Source organism: Copadichromis virginalis, linkage group LG20, assembly GCF_057382275.1.
Source record: "Copadichromis virginalis isolate Kocher_CV1m ecotype Utaka linkage group LG20, C_Virginalis_male_GT1.1, whole genome shotgun sequence".
In the NCBI taxonomy this organism is placed as follows: Eukaryota; Metazoa; Chordata; class Actinopteri; order Cichliformes; family Cichlidae; genus Copadichromis; species Copadichromis virginalis.
In genome coordinates, this window is record NC_140637.1 from 17,531,551 (window position 1) to 17,550,290 (window position 18,740).

Consider the following 18,740-nt stretch of genomic DNA (forward strand, 5'->3'; position numbering starts at 1 on the left):
GCCAGAATCTCAGGTTAAACCGCACACAATTTCAACAACCACCAAACAGCTAAAACAGTAAATGAGAGCAGGAACACGGATTCTGCACAAAGTGGCCTTTCTCACCTGACGGGGCTCAAAGCCGACAGCTCGCTGATTCTGATGTTTCGGCGGGTCCCTGCTTTGTGTTTACGTCTTTTTTGCGCTAGACAAACAATATGACTGAACCAGCAGCAAAAGAAGATCCAAACTACGCTTCACATAAACATCGTCAAATTCAAATTTTATTTGTCAAATTTGAATTTGACATCGTCATGAAATACCTCTGACTTTTGCTGTTTTGCCTCCACCACGATAAAATCACACTTCATGGACATCTCTCTCTCTCTCTCTCTCTCAGTATACTTCAAGAAAAGTTCCCCGTCTAAAAATCTGTTCTCTTCATTATTCGCTTGCTTGTTGCGCACAAGTCTACGGTTTTTTTTACAGCGCTGTCGGCCGCTGTCTTTTCCTTTTACCTATACTTCCGAAAATAAAACCTAATTTCTGCTGAATTCTGAATTGTAACTTGAATAAATGCTTTTAAAAACTGAATTTGAATTAGTCTAATTTGAAATTCAATTTATTGGTTTGAAAATGATCATCACTAAATTGAATTTTATATTTTGACATTGAATTCCTTTGCTTTGAAACTGTATTTTATCCTTTAAAAATTTAGCTCTCGAATAATTTCAGGTTGTCTTTTTGTTTATCTCGTGAAAATGATTACGTCAAGTTATTGCTAGTAAAGGTCATTCCATGACTGAATCATGGGAGCGTATTTAGTTTTTCTCAGGATTGCTTCTGTATATATCACGTCATCTTTTTGTTTATCTCGTGCTGTATTTACCCAATTTTTATAGACCTGACAAGGACCAGGTGTCCTGATATGCAATACCTTTGAACAGATAGTGTACTTTTTACCATGACTGTATACACTTGTAAATGAAGCACTTTAAGATAATTTAGCAGGACACATGAGTGTACAGAGCAAGCCAGAAAACTGATCTTCTTTGTGGTAAAATGGCTTTTGTTTCCCTTTGAACTTTTAAATTACAGACTTTTGTAAAGCATATTAAAATGAAATTTAAAAAAAAAGCAAAAACACCAAAGGGGTTGAGGAAACACTCGCAGTACATATCCTAATGTTAACATAGCATGTTCAAAAAATGGACTGTGCTACTGAGCAGTATAAAATGTCTACAGAAAAATATTGTACCACCTTAAAAATGTGTTATAAATGTAAGAAAAATGCATAACCGGAGCAAGAATCCAAGAGCTGTAGGCATGATGTAATTTTAAATAATAAAAGTGTGGTTGTTTAGTTAATGGGCTGTCTATGGGTCCTAAATTCCAAAACTCTTGAAGGAAAACGGCCAAAGATTGATTTCATTTTTATTAATCAGCAAATGTTTTAGTACTTAGAAACAAAAGATGAAACGGAAGAAGGTGAGGGAACTGGTTACTCTGAATGAGACTTTTAAGGCACTGTAAAACACACAGAACACTATTAACCCTCTCAGGCTCAAATTAAGTTTTTGTTGCTAATGCACAAAAGAATACCTGCAGTGGTACTTCTCAGTAAAAAATCCTCATAAAATATGTATGTGGGTTAATCAGGTTGTTAGCTTTTACTTGTTGCAAATCTGCAACGCCTGCCTTCAGAGGGTTAAATAACAGAAAAGCAAAGGTGTAACCAGCTGAGAAAGTACAAAAAAAGTCCCCCAAGAAGACATTTATAATATTAAACGATTCAAAAAGCACCACCTCTGTGTCAGTTTCTTCTGAAGCCCAAATAACACAGTTACTATTTACTACAGCAGTCCATTAACAGTAGACAGGTGTATTAGACAATTTGCATGATGACGTCATCCAAAGTCCTCCTAGAAGGAAGTCTGGCCATTTGGCATCTTGATAAGACCATTGGGCACTTATATGGGGAGATATTTTAAAGGATTATGAAAATGAACTCTTATTTCAGTGATTAAGGGGACACCTAGAAAAAAAGAGTGCTTTATGAGTTTGCTGCCCCCAAAATAATGCTTTAAAAAGCTTTTTATCCCCCGGGAGGTTACACTTTACCAGCGTCTTTGCTGTTATGGAATTATCTCAGAAGCATCGGTTGAGGATTCTGTGAGTGCTAGGTCGCTCTTTCATAATCTTTCCCGTTTTACTCTGGTTGGAATAAAAGTTTGAGAGGGGAATCCCTCATGGAGTAGACATACAGACAGATGCCAGCACCCCTTATTAAGGCTATGTCATCTTCTTTTCTGGCTTCATTCTTTAAGATCCATTTCATCTGTTCAGGCCATGCAGCAGCATTTATTAAACTGTGACTTGCTCATTTTACTGTCCATCCTCCTCTCTGACCCGCTCCTCTGTTAACCTTTGCCCAAATGACTGCTTTTGGTTCTTCTGTGTTCTTGACAGAAGTATTTCTGTGTGAGAACATTTAAACTCTGCCATCTGTTAAAAACAAAAACAGTCAAGATATTAGAGAAAATTGCACATATCAAATAAAACCAAGAACGCATTTTGAATGCATTAACAAAAACTGTTTTTCTCACCAGTTGGAGCTGCTGAGTGCTGTCTGTTACTTTGGATTTGGAGGAAGATTGTGTAGGTGTCGTATGCAAATATCAGCCCAGCGAACAACCCTAACACCTAAGAAGCAAGAACTGACAATCAGAATCACAACTAACACAAATACAATCTAAATAAATTATCAGTATTTTGTTAAAGTTAAGTGCCAGAAGACTTTGTGCTCTTCACACTATTAGACACTTTGGTTCATGAAGAAGCCAATGTGGGGACAGACTTGTGCCTGATATACAGCTGCAAAGCACATGTTTGGGACTAAACACGTGATTAATACAAAAGACTACGTGTAGACATAGCATACCACGAGGATGGTTGTGGTGGGGAAATGAGATGTGAAATTTATCTTTAACATACAGAAAATCTGTCATTAGGAGCATGATCAACTTCTCTCACTCAAAGGGACTTGTCAAAATTGCTCATTGTTCATCTGAGGATTTGTGAATCTGCACTGAGAGTTTTCAGTGAGAGCAGCAGTATGTTCAGTCAGACCTCATGACCAAAGTAATACAGTGACAGTTGTCAGTACATCCAGTAGTATATGTCAAAAAACTACATTAACTCCCATCTTTTTAAAGGTTTATCAAATTCAGGGTCCCTGGTCCCGGCTGGGAAATCAGTCTGAAACTGATTTCCGGTCATCACCGTGTCCTGTTTTTGGCAACAATAAACTAACATTCAAACTAAATGACACATGGATTCAGTGTTATATCTGGATTTTTTTTGTCTTAGAAATTTTTGAATGAGCTAAAGTAAGGTGATAAGTCACAGTCTACAGTTGTAGTCAAAAAGGAAGGAAGTATTGCAGTATGAACATTACTCAATGTTGAGTGCCTGCTTTTTCAGAAAGTCTGAGTGTTTCATATTGAACACAAAAAAGTGACAAAAACACCAGGCATTCAGTTTTCACATGTATAACTGGCAGCACCGAAATTAGTCAGTGGTAACAGCCATCAGTTGTCAAGATAAACAGAGAAATAAATATGAGCGGATTCAGTATGCAGCTAAGAACTCAGGCTGAGTCATTCTGGCTTAACTAACCGCGCCTGCCATACAAGCTCCATCCCTAGATCCTCCAATGAGATTGACCAGAGAGGTGATGATGTATAAGACGGCACCAACTGCAGCACGGAACAGATCCTGCACAAAGGGAAGCAAAAGATGAAGCATTATGCAATTTAGCACAGAAATGTGTCAGAGTGTGTGCATGTAGTTATGTGTGTGCGGACTCACAGTCCAGACCCAGTTGATCCCTAAGAACTGCTTGTCCAGGTCCATCATGAAGATGCCGAAGAAGATCATGGAGAGGGTCATCTCACATATGGGCAACGTAGTGTAGCCTCCACACCAGGAAGAAACATAGCAGATGATGACGATAAAACTGACAAGCTAAGATAGAGATGAGAGAAAAGAGGAGATAAGACTTGATATCAGTGTAAATTTCACAGGAAACTAACACCCACACTGCGTAAATTCCTCTACCCTGTTAGAATTTCCAGGTATAAAAATCAGCTGCAATTTCTCTGAGATAGGACTGCACATTTTTGTAGCGTCACACAGCAACAGAAAATAATCTGTCTATAGAGCTGTCACGTCCAGCTGGACAGTAAATGAATAAAATCATCCATCCATCCATCCATCCATCCATCCATCCATCCATCCATCCATCGTCATCCGCTTTGTCCGGGGTCGGGTCGCGGGGGCAGCAGCCTAAGCAAAGAGGCCCAGACCTCCCTCTCCCCAGCCACCTCCTCCAGCTTGTCCGGGGGAATACCAAGGCGTTCCCAGGCCAGCCGAGAGATATAATCTCTCCAGCGTGTCCTGGGTCTGCCCCGGGGCCTCCTCCCGGTGGGACATGCCTGGAACACCTCACCCAGGAGGCGCCCAGGGGGCATCCTTGTCAGATGCCCGAACCACCTCAGCTGGCTCCTTTCGATGTGGAGCAGCAGCTGCTCTACTCTGAGCCCCTCCCGGATGGCCGAACTTCTCACCCTATCTCTAAGGGAGAGGCCAGCCACCCTTCGGAGGAAGCTCATTTCTGCCGCTTGTATCCGCGATCTCGTTCTTTCGGTCACTACCCACAGCTCGTGGCCATAGGTGAGGGTAGGGACATAGATCGACCGGTAAATTGAGAGCTTCGCTTTTACACTCAGCTCCCTCTTCACCACGACGGACCGGTGCAACGTCCGCATTACTGCAGCTGCAGCCCCAATCCGTCTGTCGATCTCCGGCTCCCTTCTCCCATCACTCGCGAACAAGACCCCGAGATACTTGAACTCCTCCACTTGGGGCAGGAACTCATCCCCGACCCGGAGTGGGCACTCCACCCTTTTCCGGCTGAGAACCATGGCCTCAGATTTGGAGGTGCTGATCCTCATTCCCGCTGCTTCACACTTGGCTGCGAACCGTTCCAGTGCGAGCTGGAGGCCTTCACCCGATGAAGCCAACAGAACCACATCATCTGCAAAAATCAGAGATGAGATTCTGAGGCCACCAAAGCGAAAGCCCTCCGCCACTTGGCTGCGCCTAGAAATCCTGTCCATAAAAATTATGAACAGAACTGGAGACAAAGGGCAGCCCTGGCGAAGCCCATCACCCACCGGGAACGAGTCCGACTTATTGCCGGCAATGCGAACCAAGCTCTTGCAACGGTTGTATAGGGATCGAATGGCCCGTAGCAATGGGCCAGACACCCCATATTCCCGCAACACCTCCCACAGGACACCCCGAGGGACACGGTCGAATGCCTTCTCCAAGTCCACAAAACACATGTAGACTGGTTGGGCAAACTCCCATGCCCCCTCAAGTATCCTGGAGAGGATAAAGAGCTGGTCCAGTGTTCCGCGACCAGGACGAAAACCGCATTGTTCCTCCTGTATCCGAGGTTCGACTAACGGACGAACTCTCCTTTCCAGCACCCTGGCATAGACTTTCCCAGGGAGGCTGAGGAGTGTGATCCCCCTGTAATTGGAACACACCCTCCGGTCCCCTTTCTTAAAGATGGGGACCACCACCCCGGTCTGCCAGTCCACAGGTACTGCCCCTGATCTCCACGCAACATTGCAGAGGCGTGTCAACCAGGACAGCCCTACAACGTCCAGAGCCTTCAGGAACTCGGGGCGGACCTCATCAACACCAGGGGCTCTGCCACCAAGGAGTTGTTTAACTGCCTCAGTGACCTCACCCCCGGAAATTGGCGGGTCATTCCCCTCATCCCCAGACTCTGCTTCCTCCTCGGAAGACGTGTCAGTGGGATTAAGGAGGTCCTTGAAGTATTCCTTCCACCGCCTGACAATTTTCTCAGTCGACGTCAGCAGCGCTCCGCCAGCACTATACACAGTGCAGGTAGAGCACCGCTTTCCCCTCCTGAGACGTCTGACGGTTTGCCAGAATCTCTTCGAGGCAGTCCGAAAGTCTTTTTCCATGGCCTCTCCGAACTCCTCCCACACCCGAGTTTTTGCTTCAGCCACTGCCCGAGCCGCATTCCGCTTGGCCTGTCGATACCTGTCGGCTGCCTCCGGAGTCCCACAGGCTAACCAAGCCCGATAGGACTCCTTCTTCAGCCTGGTGGCTCCCTTCACCTCTGGTGTCCACCATTTGGTTCGGGGATTACCACCACGGCAGGCACCCACCACCTTGCGGCCGCAGCTCAATGCAGCAGCTTCGGCAATGGAGACGCTGAACATGGTCCATTCGGACTCAATGTCCCCGGTCTCCCTCGGAATGCTGTTGAAGCTCTGCCGGAGGTGTGCGTTGAAGATCTCGCGGACTGGGGCCTCTGCTAGACGTTCCCAGCACACCCTCACTACGCGTTTAGGTGCACCAGGTCTGTCCAGCGTCTTCCCCCGCCACCTGATCCAACTCACCACCAGGTGGTGATCAGTTGACAGCTCAGCCCCTCTCTTTACCCGAGTGTCCAGAACATATGGTCGCAGGTCTGCTGATACGATTACAAAATCGATCATCGACCTACGGCCTAGAGCGTCCTGGTGCCACGTGCACTTATGGACACTCTTATGTTCGAACAGGGTGTTCGTTATGGCCAAGCTGTGGTTAGCACAGAAGTCCAATAACAGAGCACCGCTCGGGTTCAGATCAGGGAGGCCGTTCCTCCCAATCACGCCCCTCCAGGTCTCGCTGTCGTTACCCACGTGAGCATTGAAGTCTCCCAGCAGGACAACAGAGTCTCCAGGTGGAGCACCCTCCAGCACCCCCCCCCAGGGACTCTAAGAAGGCTGGGTACTCTGAACTGCCACTCGGCGCATAAGCGCAGATGACAGTCAGGACCCGTTCCCCGACCCTAAGGCGCAGGGAACAAACCCTCTCGTCCACCGGGAAAAACCCCAACGTACCGGCAGCAAGCCGAGGGGATATTAGGATACCCACCCCAGCCCGCCGCCTCTCACCAGGGGCAACTCCAGACTGAGACAGAGTCCAGCCCCTCTCCAGGAGACTGGTTCCAGAGCCCAAGCCATGTGTAGAGGTGAGCCCGACTATATCTAGCCGGTACCTCTCAACCTCACGCACTAACTCAGGCTCCTTCCCCACCAGAGAGGTGACATTCCATGTCCCTATTGCCAGTCTTGGCAGCCGGGGGTCAGTCCGCCAGGGCCTCCGCTCCTGGCCGCCACCCGACACACAATGCACCCGACCCCTATGGCGCCTCCTGCGGGTGGTGGGCCTGCGGGAGGATGGGCCCATGTCTCCTCTTCGGGCTGTGCCCGGCCGGGCCCCATGGACTAAGGCCCGGCCACCAGACGCTCGCCCTCGGGCACCCTCCCCGGGCCTGGCTCCAGGGCGGGGCCCCGGTGACCCTATCCCGGGCAGGGTAAACTGTTCCCTCGGTGTCCTTTTCATAAGGGTCTTATGAATCAATTTATTTATATAGCACTTTTCACAGGATAAAAACCACAAAGTGCTTCATAGTAATATAAAAGAAATACATAAAATACATTATTAATAGGGCTGTTCGACATAACGATATATATCGGATGATGATATAAAAACGTCTATCGTTTCATTTTACGCTATCGTTTGTTTCGTGGTGTCGCAAAATAAACTGTTTACGACAATATTTTTTCATCGTTTTGATGGTCACTGTAGTGGCTATATTGATTTATTAAAGTTCTCTCTTTCTCATATTTAATATAACCACTACGGACGGACAGGCGCCTGTTTTTATGTGTTGTGGTTAGCAACAACGACGGTAACAGCATTGCGTGTCCGCTTGTTTATGTTCCACATAAACCTTTCACAATAAAGCTCAAGATCCTGTTGAGACTTTTCAAAATAAACAATCACGTGAAAGAGCAGATTATTTACGGATGAGAATTAAAAAAGAGCCGACAGGTGCTAAAAAAATAAACCTTAGACTCAAACGTTAGAACAGGCTTTTCCCCGCAGCACGCTGTGTAATAAATACTCAAAGAAAACGGCAGCCTTTACAACTTATGTCTAAAAATGTATAGTTTCATGCATCGGTTAAAACACTCGACTCCAGCAACATGACGCGCAGCTGGAAACACTTCCCGCAAGACGAGCTGCCCGAGATTCACAGAATTTGCAGAAAATGTTACATTTTTGTGATTTATATAGTTATCGGACGATAGAATTCTTATATTGGGATATGAGATTTTGGTCATATCGCACAGCCCTAAATAATAATCAAACATACAGCAGAAATCTAAAAGCCAATCTAAATTGCCAATCCAGTTGGCACCTTTATTTTTCTGAGTGTATGCCATCATTATTCTGTTTACAGTAAATACTAAATACTGAATATTATTGTGCAGCACGTAAGATCGACAGCGCACAGTGTGCTTTGAGGTAGGAGCCAAAAAGGGTGTAGTTTGTGTGTGTGAGCACCCGTGTGTACACCTGTGAGCATGAGCGTGCTTGTATTTAAACAGGTTCCTCAAGTAATGATCTGCTAGAGGGCACACACAGATACTCCTCCCAGTCCCCCCACCCCAACAGGCAACAGAGAACGGGGGTGTGTGAAGACTCCAAACCTCCCTCCGCCCGCTCATATGTAGTGTTGATGCATGTGTGCACTAAGGTGCATTTAAAACTCAGGAGGGCATGGAGCTACCTGTCAGAGAGCAGCAGGTAAGCACATAGCCCCTCCTGATAGCCCTCAATGTCTAGGCCCATCCGGACCGGGGCCCAGTTCAGCAGCGCCACCCGGCCCCACAGAGCCCGGGACAGCCCACCCAACCCCACCACAGAGAAAACTGCACCCACCCTGTCATCCAATTCAATTCAATTTTATTTATATAGCGCCAAATCACAACAAAAGTCGCCTCAAGTAGATCCACTTATCTTCCAGACTACACAAGACAATAGACAAATATCTGGCAATTTGTACATGTTTGGTTGTTTTAACACAAGTCATTTCCCTCGAGTCATGTAGGGTGATGTGGTAAAACTTCGACTCAAGAGCTTAATGTGAAGCTGACAAACATTTTAAAAAGGTATTCATTCTCTGCCTGAAGGAAACATAAATCAACTACAAGTAAAAGTCCTATATTCCAAAGCTTCTGTAATCATATTACTCAATCCGTACTGTAGGGCTGCCACGATTTGTCGACTAGTCACGATTACGTCGACTATCAAAATCATCGACGACTGATTTACCGTATTTCCCGGACTACAAAGCGCACCTAAATATTAGCCGCACAAGCTAAAATCAGGGGAAAATCCTGTTTTGTACATACATTAGCCGCACCTGACCAAAAGCCGCAGGTGTTTCAATGTTGACTTATCATATGTAAGAGAATATGCACAAAGGGAATTGTCAGGAAAGAGATGGCTGTTTGGAGACATCACTTTTATTAATATTTTGAAAAACAAGTTATGGGTACATATTTGCACATGTAGTACATAACAATAACCTACAGCACACCAGAACAATAGATTCGGCCTACCTTTTAGGCTCAGGTGCAGTGACACAGCTTTAACAAGAAGAAAAGTCAGTCATTCACCACCATCTTTCTCTTCTTCCTACGCACTAAAACCACCAAAGTCCTCTTCTCCAGTGTCGGATACAAACAGGCTCATGATGGCTTCGTCATCCACTCTTCTTCTCTCCTTCGTTGTCACTTTCAAAACCAAAGAAATCCTCATTGTCAGTGTCAGAGTCGAACACCCTCAGAAGGGCCGTGGCGGTGTCCTCCTCTCCATCATGCAGCAGTCCAGCCCTTCAAAATCCGTTGGTGATCGTGGATGTTTTCACACTTTTCCACGCTGTCAGAATCCACTGGTGGAGTTGGGCATAACTTGCTTTTTGGGCATAACTTGCAAGTTTATCGCCGCTCATCATCCACGACTCCCGCTGAACGCGTAGCGCTACTTTGAAGTTTGTTTTTCGCGCTACTTCGTACGGCACTACGTTGCCTGGCGGACGGACATGTGACTAACATACCACTCTTGAACCCCGATCCTTCCGCCAGGCAACGTAGTGCCGTACAACAGCGGAACACACAAAACAAATCGTCTTACGATATGACAAAAATCACGGACAATCCACAGAAAAGCCGCACCTGACTAAAAGCCGCAGGGTTCAAAGCTTGTGCAAAAAGTAGCGGCTTATAGCCCGACATTTACGGTAATAGTCGACGCGTCGTTTGAAGCTTTGTAAGATCACAAAAGACGCAGGAATAAGTGGCAGGATTTAAGAGTGTAATAACGGACTGAAACAGAAGATGGCAGCATTGCATGTACAAGGATGTCAGCTACCGCTAAACCCCGAAGAAGAAGAAGAAGAAGAAGGAGCAGCTGTGTCCCAGAATTCATAGCACGGCCCAGCGCAGTTTCCAACAATGGCGGCAGCTAGTTAGTTTTAATGTTACTCTTATTATTCTTTCTGGGTCACAAAATAAACGTTTAACATATTTTCAGGCGAGAATGTAGCTGTGTAAACCTCAAATATCTGCTCAGTTTATCAGGACACCACATATTTTCAAAAGCGCTCCGACGTTTTCGGAGACATCTGTTACCCACTAGCTCGTTAGCGAGCCGGGGGCTAGGCTCACTAGCGCCGTGAGAACACCGGACTCCCCGCAAATCGTTTTCAAACCCACCGCCGTCTTTCGCTACTCAGGTTAAATATATATGATTTCACTTAGATAACTTAAAATGTTATTGTTTGGATTTTTTTTTTTTGTATTTTATTTGTTCCTGAGTAAATCAGTTTGTCTGAGATTAAAGTTATAGTTTTTACACAGCTGAATAAACATCAAGCAGACAACTGATTATCAGAAGTGTGAGATGCTCCAGAATATACTCCAGTGTCCTGTTATATTTTAGATAGCAAGGAGTTTATTAAACTTCACCGAAACAATCTGCAAATTTCATTAAAATTTAATAAACTATCATCTTGTCTTTATTTTTAGTTAGCACAGACCTTAAACACTTAAAGCTGTAAGCTAATGATAGTTATGTAAGAGCAGATGCTGCTGGTGCAATAAGCTGTAGTTTTACGTCCAATGGATGATGATCTGATTAGTCGACTAATCGCAAAAATAATCGGTGACTAGTCGACTATCAAAATAATCGTTTGTGGCAGCCCTACCGTACTGTTGTCTTATTACTATGCATTAGGGCTGCCACGATTAGTCGAATAGTCACGATTACGTCGACTATCAAAATCGTCGACGACTGATTTAATAGTCGACGCGTCATTTGAAGCTTTGTAAGATCACAAAAGACGCAGGAATAAGTAGTAATATTTAAGAGTGTAAAATGGTAAATGGCCTGCATTTGTATAGTCCATAGGACCCCAAAGCGCTTTACACTACATTCAGTCATTCACCCATTCACACACACATTCACACACTGGCGATAGCAAGCTACATTGTAGCCACAGCTGCCCTGGGGCGCACTGACAGAGGCGAGGCTGCCGGACCGGGCCCTCTGACCACCACCAGTAGGCAAACATGGGGTTAGTATCTTGCCCAAGGATATTTGGCATGCAGCCAGGATGCAGCCTGGGATCGAACCACCAACCTTCTGATTAGTGGCTGACTTGCTCTGCCACTTGAGCTACAGCCACCCCCTGTAATAACAGACTGAAACAGAAGATGGCCGCACTCCATGTACAAGGATGCCAGCTGCCGTTAAACCCCGAAGAAGAGGTAGCTCTGTCCCAGAATTCATAGCGCAGCCCAGCTCAGTTTCCAATAATGGCGGCAGCTAGTTCGTTTTAATATTACTCTTATTACTCTTTCTGGGTCACAAAATAAACATTTAACATATTTTCAGGCGAGAATGTATCTGTCTAAACCTCAAATATCTGCTCAGTTTATCAAGACACCACATATTTTCAAAAGTGCTCCGACGTTTTCGGAGACGTCTGTTACCCACTAGCTCAATAGCTAGCCGGGAGCAAGGCTCACTAGAGCCCGTGAGAACACCAGACTCCCGGCAAATCGTTTTCAAACCCACCGCTGTCTTTTGCTACTCAGGTTAAACATGATATAGGAGTCACTTAGATAACCTAAAAATGTTATTGTTTGGATTTTTTTAGTATTTTATTTGTTCCTGAGTAAATCGGTTTGGCTGAGATTAAAGTTATAGTTTTTACACCGCTGAATAAACGTCAAGCAGACAACTGATTATCAGAAGTGTGAGATGCTTGAGAATATACTCCAGTGTCCTGTTATATTTTAGATAGCAATGAGTTTATTAAACTTCACCGAAACAATCTGCAAATTCCATTAAAATTTAATAAACTATCATCTTGTCTTTATTTTTAGTTCAAAACCATTGCTTTGGCCTGGTGGCCATTGTTTCTAGCACACAACAACCGGCATGTGGAAGCTAACAGAACTGAACTTTGAAAAACCCTGTTTGTGTGTCACCAAATACCGTTTTAATATTTTTTTAGCCGAGAATGTAGTGGTTTAATCTTCATGTGTCTGGTCGGTTTGTCAAGATACAGCCTCTTTGCAAAAGTGCTTCGATGATTTCGGAGATGTCTGCCCAGTCTCACGGCAAAGCGTGGGATAGACCCGCTCGCTTCGCAAGCAATCCCACCGACAAAGCGCAGGCCCCGGTACACAGCTGTAGTAACCCCCGCTGACTTCTTTTACTGAGGTTATATTTATCGATGTTTTATTTCCTGATGTTCTTATGTGTCCTACGTGTTTCAGTCGCCAATTCTGAATTATAACTAACATTAAAAACATGTTTAAGGAGGCGAGAGAGCAAATAAATCTGTTTAACATCTGATCTTTGGGTTTTTGTTCAGTAATCAGCGTGACCTGTGTATAAACGCATAAAAGAGATAACGTTGGTGTTTCCGTCATGTAGTAACTGCTGGCTTTAACTGTACAAAGGTTGTTCGACACTATGAAACACATACAGACTTCATGATGTTCGGCTAATATTTTTATTGTGAATAATCATGCTGACCTCGCTCTGTACACCACGCAGCGAGGTCAGCATATCCACGATATCCACGATATCCTCAGCTCCATGAGTTAACACAAAGTTTCCCAGCTGACTATCTAACTTCCAACTATTCCAATGACGTGAAAATATACAGCATAAAGAAAAGTGTAAGAGACTCGGCAGCAGATTAGAATAACAGTTATACATTTAATAAATCACCAAATGAATCCAAGAAACGAGCAAACCTGTTCCGACAATTTGAGTTTGTATTCCCTCAGCTGCAGACTCGCTGCTGTTTAAATGTTTGAAAAGGAAGATTAGATATAAACAAACGTCAAACATAGATTCAGTCTGCCTTCACATTTGATATGAGGCCAGCACGTATAGTGGCTGTGTCCTGTTTTAAGATCATACATGTAAAATTGTTGTCTGACCTCCGTCGATCCAGCCGCTCAGAGTCCGTGGTTACCATGGTTACTGCATAAGCAGCTATAATGTTAACAGCTGGCACTGAGGAAACCTACCGGCAGCATGGGTGTTTATGTTTGTCATTGCAAAAGAACTGTCTGAATGGTTAACTGAAGTTAACTTGGATAAATTATAGTTAAGGAGTATCACAGATAACGCCTACGTGAGCTGTGCGACTGTTCACCACTACACTGAAATCAGCAGGCTATTACTGAAATACACGTGCTATATCATAAACTATGATATAAATAGGGAGGTCCTATTAACATGTTTAGTTTTAAAGGACACCTTCCTGCCTTTAGTCTCCTTCATGAGCAGTATTAGTTTTCTTCTAACATCCAGAAGTCTGCACGATGTGTTTCATAGTTTGTAACAAGCCTTTGACAGGTAAACATAACATGACCGAAAAAGCAAAAAAAAAAAAAAATGAGAGAGAGAGTGTTGACATAAGAAGAGAAAATGCTCTCAATTATGGAGACAGGCAAATGGTTCATTTATGTTTGATGTGTGTTTATTCCTCCCTAAATATCGTCGGTAAAAATGCGCAGGAAAATCTGACGTGCATGGCAAACCATGCACGTCAGATTTTCCTGCGCATTTTTATACCTCTGCCAACAGAGAGAGAAAAAAAAAAATCACATTCTAACAGACAGCTGGTGCTTAGAATACAGTTGAATAACTATTAAAAAACAGATGATATTTAGATGATAGTTCAGTCTAACACATGTGCCAGTGAACCATTAAACGTCTGTGAAACTATGCAGTTATGAAACGTAACTTTAACTTCAGCCAAACCGATTTGCTCAGTTGTAAATAAAACAGCGAAGTAAACGTGACCCGACAGACAGAACCTGAGTGAATGAAGTCCAGCGTTTAACCACTGAGAGCTAAAACTCTGCTAAGCTGTGTGCCGGTGATTGGACATCAGCCGCTGATGAAGCTGGTTCGCCTATAATGTGCTCTGTAAGGAAACAAGCTCCAGCAGCTCTGCGCTCGGGGAAAACACTATATTTACTTATCTTGTGCATAAAAATGCGCTGACATTGCTTTATATCGAGCACCGGCTGCCCAGTTAAACTGTGACTATCACCAGGTAACGTAGGCGTATTTCTTGAATTAGCAGCAGGTGTTAAACAGCTGACAGATGAGGAGGAGGATGCATGCAGGTAAACTGAGGGTCTGTTGAGCTGATCGCTGGTTTCGTGAGAAAAATGTCAGCTCGTTCTTTATGTTACAGAAGCACAGAGACACAAGACCAGGCGGAAAGAGACGATCGTTCGGTGAAAATGAGAATCTGCGAATGCAACATGTGGAACACGGAGAGTGGAATATGTAAACAAACCGGTTAACGTAACCCCCTCGGTGCACTCTGCATGCTAATTGTTAGCAGAGGTAGTGAAATCTCTAAAAACATCTGAGCACTTTTGCAAACATGTTCTATGTTGACAACCTGACCAGACATACGGCGCGACATTCGCCGCTAAAACACTGTTAAAAGTGTAGCTGGTGACAGAAAAACGGGGTATTTTAAAACTACACCACCACCATTGCTGCCTGTGATTTGATCTGCATTCTGGGATACCTGGCTGCCCCAAGTCTACACAAGCAATCGATTATCTAGGATCGGCCTGTTTTGACTTACTTTGCACGGCAACCAATCAAATGTTAGAGAAGCTGCATGGGCAGCGTTAACCCCGCCCCCTGAGTTTGATGGGTGAGGCTGAAATTATTTCATGATGAGAGCCAGGCGCCAGGACTGCCAAAATGAAATAAATAAATATATCATTAAATAATTAATTAAATGTGTCAATAATTAATTAAATGTGTCAATAATTAATTAAAATGTGAAATACATAAATAATTAATTAAATGTGTCAATAATTAATTAATTAAATGTGTCAATAATTAATTAAAATGTGAAATACATAAATAATTAATTAAATGTGTCAATAATTAATTAAATGTGTCAATAATTAATTAAAATGTGAAATACATAAATAATTAATTAAATGTGTCAATAATTAATTAATTACATGTGTCATAACTATTTTTTTAATTAATTAATTCCAATTTTAATTAATTATTGCCACATTTAATTAATTATTTAATGGTGTATTTAATTAATTCATTATGGCAGTCCTGGCGTTCCATAGTTTACATCACTGCATTACAAAATCAGAAGACACATCGTCCACATTCAGAAGCACATCTCTGTATAGTAACAGTTCTTATGGTTTAAACAGGCAAATGTTCAGCATTCAAACTACAGGTATATAATAGTCAAAGCCAGATGTTTCCCGTTATGTTGATATCAGCTAGTCAAGTACACACCTACACAGCATGTCAACAAACCGTGGGAAAAAGCCACACAAAAAAAATGAATTATTGCTAGTAAGGGTTTCTATACATTAGTATTTACAAAAAGTATGTTGTGACTTACTTTCAAAATTACAGTGGTCCCTCGCTATAACGCGGTTCACCTTTCACCTTGCTGTTTCGCAAATTTTTTAGTGCAAGTTTGCATTTTTTTTTTTTACATCACATTGTCCTGATCGGCTGCCGACGATCTACTCCGTGCCAGTACAGTACTGAATCGCTGCATCGATCGCTAGCAGTGTGACTCTAAAGTGCAGTAGGGGGGCCGCTGTTTGCAAATACTGAGAAACATAGAATTTGAATCCTTTCTCTGTTTTGCTCTGAGGCGCAGGGAAAAATATCGACAGGTCAATGAACAGCATCTACATATATATTCCGTAAATGCCCAAGACAAATCGAGAAATCTAAATCGCCCCTTGATTCATCCATTTGGTCGACTTGTTTTGGAAAAGCCTCAGCAAGGAACGAATATCACACCGGAAACGAAGCGCCTTACAGGAGTTTCGCACCGGAAGTAGCATATGCTAAGTCGCACATGTCCTGTAGGGCGCTTCGTTTCCGCTCTGATATATATGGACAGACTAGAGTGAGAAATGTGAATAACAAAACAGAAGAAAACCGAGCAAAGGGAAAATGACACATTAGTGATTAAAAAATCAATAGATACAGAACATAAATCCACGTAACCATCTATAAATTATTGATTAGTTACAAGTGAGCTTTACACGCAGCATATTAAAGCCATATCTGTGAGTCGTTAAACGTGGATCATCACAGCAGAGCGGCACACAAATATCACAGTGAAAACAAACTTACTATTTCTGCTGCCAGGATGAACCCTTTCTGGGTATTCACGTAGCTTTTCAGCCTCTCCGCGCAGCTGGGAGAGCCGTGCGCACTTGTATCAGCCATTCTGTACTTTATCAAAGTTCACTAAACAGACAGTGTGCTGCGTGTGTTCGACCCCTAACTACGAGCAGATTAAACAAATGTTCTTCTTTCTTTCTTTAGTGGAGGAAAGTTTAGAGAGTGCTGCCCTGGTGCGGTTTACCGTTACTCTTGCTTAAACTGGCAAGTCGCTATTTCCCCTCAGGCGGATGAATCACCTTGATGAAATGCGCTGATTGGCTTCCAGCCAGCACGACCACAGAAGCTCTGCGGAAACATGAGGGAGGAACAAGGAACCGGCGTAGTAGTTCACTGCCGGGCTTTGGCTCGCTACTGCTTTCCTTAAGGGGAGCTGTTTCTCTGTAATTACCTGAAGTTATTTTAATGCTTTGTTATGTCATTTTAGGTTGTTTACATTTGCTTTATACCGTGACGCTGCCGGGGATTATTTAACTGCAAATAAACAACTGGATTGTTGTGCTGGTGCTTGTGCTTTATTAATATTTGCACAGATCCCTAAAATCCCTAAAAACTATATGTAGGACGAAGAGAATGGGTTGCTAGAGAGCAAAGAAACCATGCAAGTTACAAGTTTACTTATTTTGCTTTATTACATACTTTCCCCGTCTCCCTTAATAAGTGAAAACAAGAAGGCTGACAGGAAGCTAAACAAAAGACTAGAGCTTCAGTCCAACTTTTTTCTTTTCATTGTTTTCCTTGCATCATATTCGCTGACATATGCATAATTTGTGACTTTGAGCACACGCAGAGCAAAAAAAGAAAAAAAAAGTGCGACATGCCAGCTTGCACGTGAACAGGGGCGTTTCCAGGTTTTTGGAGCAACGATGAGCACGAGGCATGAGGAGTGCAGGGTATTTGATCAGAAATAAACCCAATGTAGAAAACGGGTGTGCAAAACATTTTCAGCCGTGTGTGGAGTCTTGATGCTGTGGAAGCCCGTTTCCGCCACTAAAAAAAAAAGGATCCATAACTCAAAATTTCGAGTTATTTTCTCAAAATTCCGAGTTACTTTCTCGAAATTTCAACATATTAACTCGAAATTTCTATTTATTAACTCAAAATTTTGAGAAAAGTAACTCGAAATTTCGAGTTAGCGCTGCCAATCAGTAATCTACGTGAATGACGTCATTTCCTCGTTACCCGGAAGCTGAAGCCCTCAGCTACAAATGCTACAGCTAAGCAACCGGTATTACATCCAGTCGTGGATGCACACATTGCTGAGTGTTTTCAGCCTTGCTTCACAAATGATGAAATCCCTGTGTTATTAGCTGAATCACATGGTGTTACTATCAGCAAGCGCCAATTTGTTTGTTTGTTTTTTGGGTTTGCAGCCTTTTTTTTCTTTTTTTTTTAAACTTTATCACATTTTAGACATACAGTCAAGTAAAACAGGGATCACATAAAAGATGACATTGTGGTAGTACAATGAAGAACAGAAAGAGTGACAAGGACAGTGAGACAAAAGTGAGTACAAAAAATAAAATAAATTAAGGGGAACATAAATAAACAAAAGTTTGCAAGAGCCAAAATCAAGTTAGCAGTTTCAATCGGTTATAGATGTTAACAGTCTTGAGAGCCTTAGTGATTTTTGATGAGGAGATTGTCCTTATATATTGTGCAAGTTCCATTTTTAATACAAGAAGTTCAGGCTTTCTGCCGAGGACTTTGCTTTTGTGTATATGAAATTTTGCCAAAAATAAAACCAAATTTATAAAGAAGAAAGCATCATTGTCCTTGTCTTTAAAATTATAATAGCCAAAGATAACATCCTTATAGTATAGTCGAAGATTAGGGAGAACAAAGTCAGCAATAAACTTGTGGAAATCCTTCCAGAATTTACACGTAAATTTACATGACCAAAACAGATGAGAAACTGTTTCAGGTTGCTCTTGACAGAAAGTACAATTTACATTTATTTCAGCCATAAATTTGGACAAATATTGTTTGGTAGGGTAAAACCTATGAATCAACTTAAAGGA

General features: G+C 43.0%; 1 protein-coding gene across 1 annotated transcript; it reads right to left on the reverse strand.

Moving 5' to 3' along the window:
- Nucleotides 1–1,400: 1,400 nt before the first annotated feature.
- On the reverse strand, nt 1,401–17,001 carry LOC146684575 (proteolipid protein 2-like). Its single transcript, XM_085443939.1, has 5 exons — nt 16,669–17,001; nt 3,850–4,005; nt 3,658–3,756; nt 2,586–2,682; nt 1,401–2,484 (listed from the first exon to the last, which is right to left on the reverse strand). Exons 1-5 carry the CDS (start codon nt 16,762–16,764, stop codon nt 2,471–2,473), a joined length of 462 nt encoding a protein of 153 aa, XP_085300065.1. The 5' UTR covers nt 16,765–17,001; the 3' UTR covers nt 1,401–2,470.
- Nucleotides 17,002–18,740: the final 1,739 nt, after the last annotated feature.

Bases quoted from the DNA above. Each gene is read 5' to 3' on its own strand.
- LOC146684575 (XM_085443939.1), bottom strand. From the start codon at position 16,764: ATGGCTGATACAAGTGCGCACGGCTCTCCCAGCTGCGCGGAGAGGCTG. The intron at 4,006-16,668 runs GTAAGTTTGTTT...TCTCTATCTTAG, and splicing joins TCATCCTGGCAGCAGAAATA to CTTGTCAGTTTTATCGTCAT. The intron at 3,757-3,849 runs GTGAGTCCGCAC...CCCTTTGTGCAG, and splicing joins GGATCAACTGGGTCTGGACT to GATCTGTTCCGTGCTGCAGT.